Source organism: Macrobrachium rosenbergii, chromosome 29, assembly GCF_040412425.1.
Source record: "Macrobrachium rosenbergii isolate ZJJX-2024 chromosome 29, ASM4041242v1, whole genome shotgun sequence".
NCBI lineage: Eukaryota > Metazoa > Arthropoda > Malacostraca > Decapoda > Palaemonidae > Macrobrachium > Macrobrachium rosenbergii.
Window position 1 is genome coordinate 6,954,884 of NC_089769.1, and position 9,726 is coordinate 6,964,609.

Sequence of the window (9,726 nt, forward strand, 5' to 3'; positions counted from 1 at the left end):
CAGGCTAGAGGGCTGCAAATTGGAATGCTGATCATCCACCCTCCAGTCATCAAACACACCAAACTGCAGCCCTCTAGCCTCAGTAGTTTTTATTTATTTAAGGTTAAAGTTATCCATGATCGTGCATCTGGTAATGCTATAGACAGGCCAACACCGGTCCGTGGCTGAAACTTTCATGGGCCGCGACTCATACAGCGTTATACGCTGTACGGAAAACTCGATTGCGACGAGGAAACTTCGGCTCATTTTTTGACTGGTTCTGATTGTTGTGGGTCAATTTCAGCTTGTTATAAGAACGAATTCACCGCAGTCCTTCAACTATGTTTTGACCTTTGAGTCTTTGCTCTCAGGCAAGGCTTAAAGCTACGTATATAACAACAGTTAACGTTTCTTCGACGTACCAGGAAGGGTCTCTGATGCGGACAGAACTTGACAGACTTGATGGAAGGATCTGTCAGTGTTTTGTATACGCGTTGCAGCACTGCAGTGCCCCTGTGATGGGTTTATGAATCTTTTCTATCAGTTTATGTATTCTAGTAAAAAAAGTTCTGAGAGAATTTTTATGGACATTTTACCCAAAGGGGGAGGAGGGGAGATATGGCCTCTTCAGGCGAATTAATTGAGCAGCCGGTCTAGGGCTGAGAAGTGCCCGCCATTACCATAAATATAGGTACCCAGACTTAACTATTACTTCTGCGAAAAAAAAAGAAAAAATGGAGTTTATGTCTCCCTTGAGCCATGGGGTTTGAAAAGTATGGTCTTTGTTTTTTTTTCTTTTCTTTTTACATTTTGAATGTAATAAGTGAGCAGTGCTGATTTTTTTAAACAGGCTTCTTGAAGCTTTTAATGTCTATTTGACGTTTATGAGACTTCTGGTACCCATTTTGTTTTGTTTTTTAATGAGTAGGCTCTTATGCTTTTCAGAGACAGCCACGTGAACATGTCTTTGTCCCTTTAAGAACAAAATTGTAGGTAGCCATAGTCTGCACTGAAACATGACTGAAAGTGGACAAATTGTTTATCAGAACTTCAGACTGCTGGCTTTCTTTACGTGCTAAAGATATTCTATCTGCTATGTGATATTTAAGTTATTTAAAATCGGCAACTTACAGTCCTTTTATTCAGTTTTAAGCCCAAATCATCAAATTTACATCGTATTGAATTCTCTAATTTACTCATGCTTTGGGGTTTAACTGCGGGAAGAATTGACAGATAAAACTTACGTATTGGAATATTTTGCATTGATTAGACAGCAGCGATTTTGTCAAGGGCATAACCCTACTTAAACAAATCGGCAGATGTTCTCTAAACCTTTCGGGAATAATGATTCATATGTAAACTGAACAGTTCTACGACAATCAAGGTAAGGATTTGACTATTAAGCTTTGTATTCTAATCCTCCTCACGTTCAGAAGAGTGTGGAAGAAAGTGGCTTGGAAAATAAATAAGAAAACTGTAACTGGGTTTAAGCTTATCCAGGTCTGATGACAATTTGTAGGCCATAAAAGTTTGGGAATAAAGTACTAGAGGCTGTTTGACTGCAAGAACTCCGTGCCCTTTGATGCCTGCTTGAGCCGGAGAACTGCTTCGTATTGGCATTTAGAGCAGGTTCACTACGTTTTCTGTTTCCAACACGTTTCAAATCACAATGGATTTATCAATGCACGAGTCTTTGTCGATACGGACGATATTGCCAACTTTTCTTTCGGATTTTGTCATGGAAAAAAAACATCTCACTGCTGACGTAAGTAGATAGTCCTCAGTTTTTTCCCCAAAAATTGGCAGTTTCGTAACTTCGTCCATCTAATTTGAAGTAAATGAAACATAAGCGTTTATCTCTGTTTGTTTTCCAGCTGCCAGGGGTATGTTCGACTGCATTCGACGATGCATAGCGTGTCCAAATATTATTATTATTCACTGCAACACTAACTAACTGCTTTAACAGGCTGCATAAGTTGTCTGAATGAGCCAAAAGATTCTGGATAGCATATAAGAAAATAACAACAAACAAAAACAAAAATGGATTGATATATCTCTTAGTTTCCATAGACTTACTTTCAAAAATTCCCTCTGGCTGAAGACTTGTTGAGAAGATGCCACCTCATAATTTTTTTTTTGCCGAAAATCATTCTCTCTCTCTCTCTCTCTCTCTCTCTCTCTCTCTCTCTCTCTTTACTTGAATACTTCTGAGACAAGTAGTATTTGATCTGAATATAAGTGTTTGATACAAATTTCGTATACGCCTCCAGGAGGCTCGTTTCAAAATTTCGTAACTTGCTGTGTCTTTATATCACTATTTTTTGTACTTTTTCGTTTTATCTCGTGCGTTCCTTAGACGTTTATATAAGTGATCAGATTATCTCTGCCAAAGAACGTTGCAAATTTGTACACTGAACTACTGGCAAACATTCTCTCAGTTGGATTTTACATAATTTCTTATGTAACTTATTAAGGAATTGTGATGACAAGAAGATATAAATAAAAAAAATATCAGCCTGTTTGTTGAAGACACGTGTGCAATAACTACATTGACAAGTATGGTACAGGATATTGAACATTTGTATCACTCAATATGTAAATAAGGAGAGAAAAAAAGCGGGTAAATAAAAATTCAATGATAAAGTTAGAAAGTCTTTATTTAGAAAACAAGTAGGAAAAACGACCATTAGAGATTACTCGCAATCAGACTCATTTAGCGACCAAAACCTCCAAATCCACCCGAACCAACAGGGGGTTTGCACACGTGCTCCTCAAGACACCTGTCGTAGCAGCACTTGTCGACGCCTCCGCACTTGCTGTCGTTGGAGCACGTCTGCGGAGGGGCGAAGTTCCTGACGGGTGGGCACTGAGGCCTGACGGGAGGGCATACGCCTGGCTTCACGAAGGGGAGGGTATCAGGCTCATTGTTGCTCTCGCAGCAGTACGCCTGTCCCTCGGGAGTTCGGCACCAACGCCTGCAAGTCTGCGAGAGCCCACCGAATCCTCCGCCAAATCCAGGATTGACGCCGCCCCCGAAGCCGGGGTTAATTCCACCTCCGAAGCCTCCTCCGAAGCCTTGGTTGAAGCCTCCTCCGAAGCCTTGGTTGAAGCCTCCTCCGAAGCCTGGGTTCAGGGCGCCACCGAGGGCTTGGTTGGCTCCGGCCACGAGGCCGCCGAGGAGTCCTCCTCCGCCGAATAAGCGCGTGTTGCTGTTAGCGTTGTTGCCGGTGGTGGCAGTTCTTTGCGCGAGGGCAACAGCTGTCAGACAGCTGAGTACTAATACCTTTATTCCCTGGAAAGACAATAATAATAATAATAATAATAATAATAATAATAATAATAATAATAATAATAATAATAATAATAATAATAATAATAATAATATATTTTCATTGTTTAAACAAAAACAAATTCTGTTATATTTCTAGATCTAATATAAAACTTCGTTTTCCAGTAATGTGTCTATATTCCTATGATCAATGTTTTGATTTTATAATCCTTCCAAAAATGAAAGAATCTGGAATCTTCATAAAACATACAAGTTATAACTGCAAGGTCTCACCATTAAGTTTTTTTTTAATTCTGTCAAAGTTAATGAGGATGGGACGGAGCAATAGAAAATGTTATCTATGGGTGCTGTGTAAACATCTCCTATCACAGAGCCAGATTTTAGAAGTTTTAACCAGTATTTAAGGGACTCAAATCTTAATAGTTTCAAAGAGCAGGAGGTTTAGGAAACGCTACGTCGACTGACGCTCGAATTTTGAATTCAAATTTTCCACGCGTCTGTCTTAGGTAGCACGAAACACGAAGTTTTTCGCAAATCCCTGGATTCCGAGGTGAGATGAAGTTAGAGCCTAATTTTAAAAAGTTATTGAATTCGTTTGGCTGAGGTGAAGGGAGTTAATGAATGGTGGAATTATAAGATAATCATATCTAGATGGAGAAGTTTTACATGAGTCTAGAGGAACCGTTCGCGAGAAAAGTACATATCACCTGGAGTTTTTGAGAAGCGGAATTAGCCACTACGCTTGCGCAGTCCTTTCCAAATAAACCATCATTGACTTCAAACTCAATTGCATCTTGACACATGGGAAGACAGAATGTATCGACTTTCAAACATTGTTAGGAATTTTAAGGGAAAACTTTATAAAAACGTAAGAATATTCTTTAATATTCAGTGATGCATCGGCGACTAAATATCACAGAAGTTTCTGTCAGAATATTTGAACTTCACAGTGATATGAACCTTAATACTTGATTACACCAACAGTTATTCACAAAACTTACAAAAACTAGAACCAATGGGTAAGACATTTGCTTTAGCTAAGGACGACAAAGTCGATTTTGCGAATAATGCTCACTTGGAAATTGCAGACTTATAACTGAAACCAGACAGATTCTTAATAACTTCTCAACTGGTATTATCACTGTAAGAGAAAGAAAGGTGATTGAAAGAGTAACTTCATGTCGGATCTAACAGCCTATCGAGTGTAACTTAACCTCGCGATTTATTCTAGAATCTCGGTATTGTAAGCAATTAAAATTTCCTTTCTGATTGAATGAATTCTCACACAGGAGACGTAACGTTTTTGAAAGGCCTATAATAACAGTCGCTGGTTGGATTTATTTTATTGCTGTACTGTAAATCAAAAGAAGGCATCACGGCGACCCCATATAAAAATGGGAACAAGCTGGGAAGAAGAAGAAGACTGTAAATAGTTATTTGTATAACCTTCCACTGATGAACTTAGAAGCATTTGTTTGGATATTAATTTAAAAAGAAGTATTTTTACTCCAATAGATCACAACTCACCGGGAAAATAGTCAGTAAACTTAATAGATGAATGCCATGTCTTTCATGCAGAGCAAATATATTTCAGCCATAAACGACAGAGTAAGAATCGCCAAAAATTCGTTCACGAGAAACGGGGGAAATAATTACACGTAATTTATTCCAGATCAGCGCGACATGCAAAAGAAAATGAAGAATTTAATGTCGTAATTCACGTGAGCAAAATATGCAAGATAACTGCTACAATCTCCACCGTATTCTGAAAAAGCAAGACGGGTAAGGATACGCCAAAGATCGCTTCATAAAACTTACATGGGAAAACCAATGAATGTCAATTTTATCCTCCTGTTTTTTCAGTCATTTCAAACCACATATAATTACCTTCATACCTACGGTACTCAAAACAATTCTAGAAATAAAGACTCACCACCTCTCAAAACAGACTCGGGCCACCTGAATGTCCATGCGAAAGAAACAAGTGAAAAATGTACAAACCTTCATGTTGTCCTGAGCAGCACTCGCGGAGGAGTGAGTTGCCATCTTGAGACGGTGGCCCCTTTATATACCATACAGGAGAGTCCATATTCCGGTTTTTATGGCCCTTCTTCTTCTTCTTCTCCACCCATAGCAGTGGGAAGGTTGGACACAGTCGCATTGCAACGGCAGCGGGGCGTTCCTGCTGCATATCCTCAACACCGGGGATATAATCATTCTGATGGGTTTACTTTGTACGGATTCTCGTTCCTTTTAGATGCTATCTAGGGCTGCGAAACGTCCTCCGGCTGAGTGCAGAATTTAATCGGGTGCTGGTGACAAGGTTGAAGCCGTCCGCAATATATATATATATATATATATATATATATATATATATATATATATATATATATATATATATATATATATATATATATATATTTATACATATACGTAATGTTACTATTGTATTTCACTGTGCAAGAAGCACAGTAGTATCAGCAGTAGCAGTGGTGGTATGCATATGGTATGTATATATTATTCTATTCCAATTGCGTCACAGTAGGAGTTGTCGAAAGAGATGAAAAATAACTTGGAAAAATAAATACTTAGCAATTTGCAATGTTAAGCACAAAAAAACCCATCCCATTGCCTCAGCATTCCAAAGAAAATCCTTTCGATATTGGTCATGAGAAATAATCAGTGACTCTAAATAATCAGTGACTCTAAATTATTTTGTACAGTTTAAAGAGATCCATGATATGTCACCTTGATATGATGCTAAGGCTATGCTCCCAGAATGTTAAGAGAGGTTAGGATCATTTTAGTAGAAAGTATCACTATGAAAAGTAATACACACACACACACACACACACACACACACACATATATATATATATATATATATATATATATATATATATATATATATATATATATATATATATATATATATATATATATATATCCATTTGTGAAATAAGCAAAAAGCATTGCAAGGAATAGTTCAGTTAATATGTAAAGTATATTGAAAAGTAAATGGAGTTGTAAATATAAACAAAAATCATGTACTGTACATGTATACATATATATGTATATATATACACATATGTGTGTGTGTGTGTATGCGTGTATGGGCACATTCTGATTAGTTACTGAGAGTAGTAAACAGGAGACATTTCAGTCTTCTATGAATCAATGAGCATCTGCAGCCCCGAGTCTCTCAATAGAATAAAAGGCCTCTTGCAACCAATTGCTCTACTACCAAAATGTAACGAAGGTAATAAAAGTTCTTATTAAAAAATGACAGGCGGCAGGATTAGAATGGTCCCATTTATTTGAGAATAAATAAATAAATAAATAAATAAATAAATAAATACAGCAAGAGTCTCTGCCAACTCAAGGCGGATTACTTTGCTGTTCTTACATTCCCGATCTCAAGGGCCATAGATGATGAATTCTTAAATTAGCGTCATTGCCGATTCATACCATTTTTGTCCTAATTTTTTTTTTTCATTGTAGTCAGGACTGCGCAAAATATTCTGCCCTTCCTTTGGCATCATAACAGTGAGGAGGCTATTTATTACAAAAAACTTTAAACGTGGATAAGAGAAATAACAGCAAAAAGCTTGCCTTGAAGTAGTGTATATTTCTTGGAAGTTTAATAAAACACGAAAGTTATATGAAAAATAATGAAAGAGTAAATAGTGATAAAATATTTTGTGCACATTACGAATTTTGGAAATTCATATTACATCCACACATAAACGGTTGGAATAATCTGGATTCCTTTGACTGGTTATCAGCATTTGCCTGTGACTTTACGTAATCAAGCATCGCTAAGTAAAAAAAAAAAGTATTACGCCAAATTGGCTGAATGAAGAATGATCTTAATTGCAGTATAAAATGCGAGCCTAGTTAATCCCTCATTGCAACGGAAGCTTGGAATTTAAGAAATCTCTAAGGGATTTGCCCATCGTTGTATGGTACAAGTGACCTGGGATCTGTAATAATGGACTATTTTCTTTGACACCTTCAGCTCAGCAGATTTAGTTATTTAACTGTTTGTTTTTGTCTGACAGAGCGAAGTCCTTTCTCGAAGAATTTGGCTTAAACATTTTGAATCCATTTGTATATGGTTAGTGATGCGATGTCTGGCCGACATCCCAAAGCAAAACTCATTCCTGCTAATTAGACATCTATTTTTAATTAACACAGGCCTCACCCACAAACTTATATCATAACGACGAAACTACTCTGCTCGTGAGCCTAAATTTAGCCTAAGATCACAAACCCGGTTGGTTAACTGTCTTAGCAGTTGTTGACCAACCCGGAACCTCCTCTTGCCCTTCACAGAAAAAAAACAGAAGAAAAAAATAAAGGAATTAATAAATAAAGACAAACCGAGGTCGCGCTCTACATCCCTTAGTACAAATGCTCCCGTTCTGAGTTTTACGCGAGAGCCAGTGATTTCGAAGAAATGGTGTTTTTCCTCGTTATGAATGATGAGCAGCTTACGTGAATTTTAAAGCCAGTAACTTAGTTTTCACATGTTTTTATATTGTTAATTGAATACTATTTATTCGTTGAAATGATGAGTCCTCAATTTCGTGATGGTTGGTTAACGGGCGAACCCTTCTTCTCCCTCCCGCCCTCTCTCTCTCTCTCTCTCTCTCTCTCTCTCTCTCTCTCTCTCTCTCACACACACACACACACACACACACACACACACAATTCAACGTCTTAGATTGCTTCTTTCCTCTTCAGCAATCAGGGCAATGGCATTGCTTTCCGCTTATGGTGGACCGAACACATAAAAAAAATGGTCAAATATACTAATAAAAAAGTGTCGTTTTACTTTAAGCTCAGACGTTCGTTTGCTTATTCTAGTTAGCCCAACTTTTGTTCTCTTTACCCATCCTTTTTTTTTGGGGGGGGGAATTTTTCCTCTCAAAAATAAGCCCTCTCCCTGTTTCCCTTGAGACATGGTAGAATCAAAGGCAATTTGATCTATAACATTGCCCTTGCTACTCAATATTATCTTTCTCTCCAACATAAGGTGATTTTGCCTCCCCCGCTTCTTCTTCTCTCTCTCTCTCTCTCTCTCTCTCTCTCTCTCTCTCTCTCTCTCTCTCTCTCTCATATTTTACCTCGGTCCCTGTTCCGTTAGGATGAAGGAGAGCCTCTGCACTTCTCTCATATTTCTCCCTCTTTATCAGTTACGTGACGTAAAGAAAACAACTTATTTCTATGGATAAAACTAATAGATCTTACAATAATATCCGTTTTAAGCCAGATGCCTTTAGAAGCTGTTGAAGGTTTCTCTCTTTTTCTCTGTCTCTCTTAATAGTTCTGTTGTCCAGTTTGAATGAAGGAAAATTTAAATGGATCCATTTTCCTTTACCTGAGACCTTTTTTATTTTAGGGAAGACAAAAGTCTTTCTCGCTTGGTGATCCAGTAATTCAGTAACAAGTGAAAAGTCATTAGATAAACCCTATGAAATTTTTATAATTTTAGTCCGCAGGAGCTCTTCAAACCTATGAACACCATACTAATAAATGCCAGGAGTTATCAGTGTACGTTGCAATGGCATCTATCCACAATAACAAATTTTTCATAAAAGGACAAATAAACAACGCACTAGTAATACGATCTTTGACTCACGTTTTTGTACTTTACAATTTTGGAACCGGTATTCATTCACTAAAACTTGAGTAGCAAACCGTAGTTACAAAAACTTGTATCCTGTCAACTTGCTGCTTTATAACTGATCTAGTGACGACCCCCAAATACCCCCGCGCATTTATGGTGTAATGACTGAATTAGGATCAATTTCAGTTACGTCAGGTGCATCGAATAACCTGAATTCCTTCGGGATGTTTGGCGGGATGTCTTAAGAAATCAGTAGTCTTTATTTATTTACTTATTTTTAAATTTTCCCTCAAGCAATATATGAGAAGCGTCTTAATTTGGGAAAGAGTTTCTCCCTATGGTAAACGTTCTTTTTAAAAGTAAATATACTGCCTTATGAAGAAAAAAGAAGAAGAAGAAGAAACCGAAGAAATAAACAAGCCAGTCGTCGTACCTCCAATAGCAACCTTGAAAAGATGAAGATCGGTTTCTCCCCTCTCTCTCTCTCTCTCTCTCTCTCTCTCTCTCTCTCTCTCTCTCTCTCTCCTAGATATAAATAATAGATACAGAGTATACGCTGAAACACTAGAAGCAAGGGTCCTTAAATGTCAAATGAGGATCAGCAAAAACTCCGTATTCGGCTACTTCCTGATACGTCGGTCTTACCCTAGACGGCGCCATGCCGGCTGTTCTTTCTGCCCAAGCCAGTAATTTGGCGGTCAGCCAGCAGGCCCTCGACACCACCGGTTTAGCCGGATATGAGCTCGTTTTGCGTTTGATATTTGTTTTTTTTTTTGCAGACAGCTGAGAAGGAGAAGAAAGAAAAACACCAAACAAACAAGAGACT

The 9,726-nt window shown here is 37.9% G+C and overlaps 1 protein-coding gene across 1 annotated transcript; it reads right to left on the minus strand.

Moving 5' to 3' along the window:
* Positions 1 to 2,618: 2,618 nt before the first annotated feature.
* On the minus strand, positions 2,619 to 5,393 carry LOC136854381 (uncharacterized). The gene is made up of 2 exons (XM_067130683.1): positions 5,270 to 5,393; positions 2,619 to 3,271 (listed from the first exon to the last, which is right to left on the minus strand). Exons 1-2 carry the CDS (start codon positions 5,312 to 5,314, stop codon positions 2,693 to 2,695), a joined length of 624 nt encoding a protein of 207 aa, XP_066986784.1. The 5' UTR covers positions 5,315 to 5,393; the 3' UTR covers positions 2,619 to 2,692.
* Between the last annotated feature and the right edge of the window lie 4,333 nt (positions 5,394 to 9,726).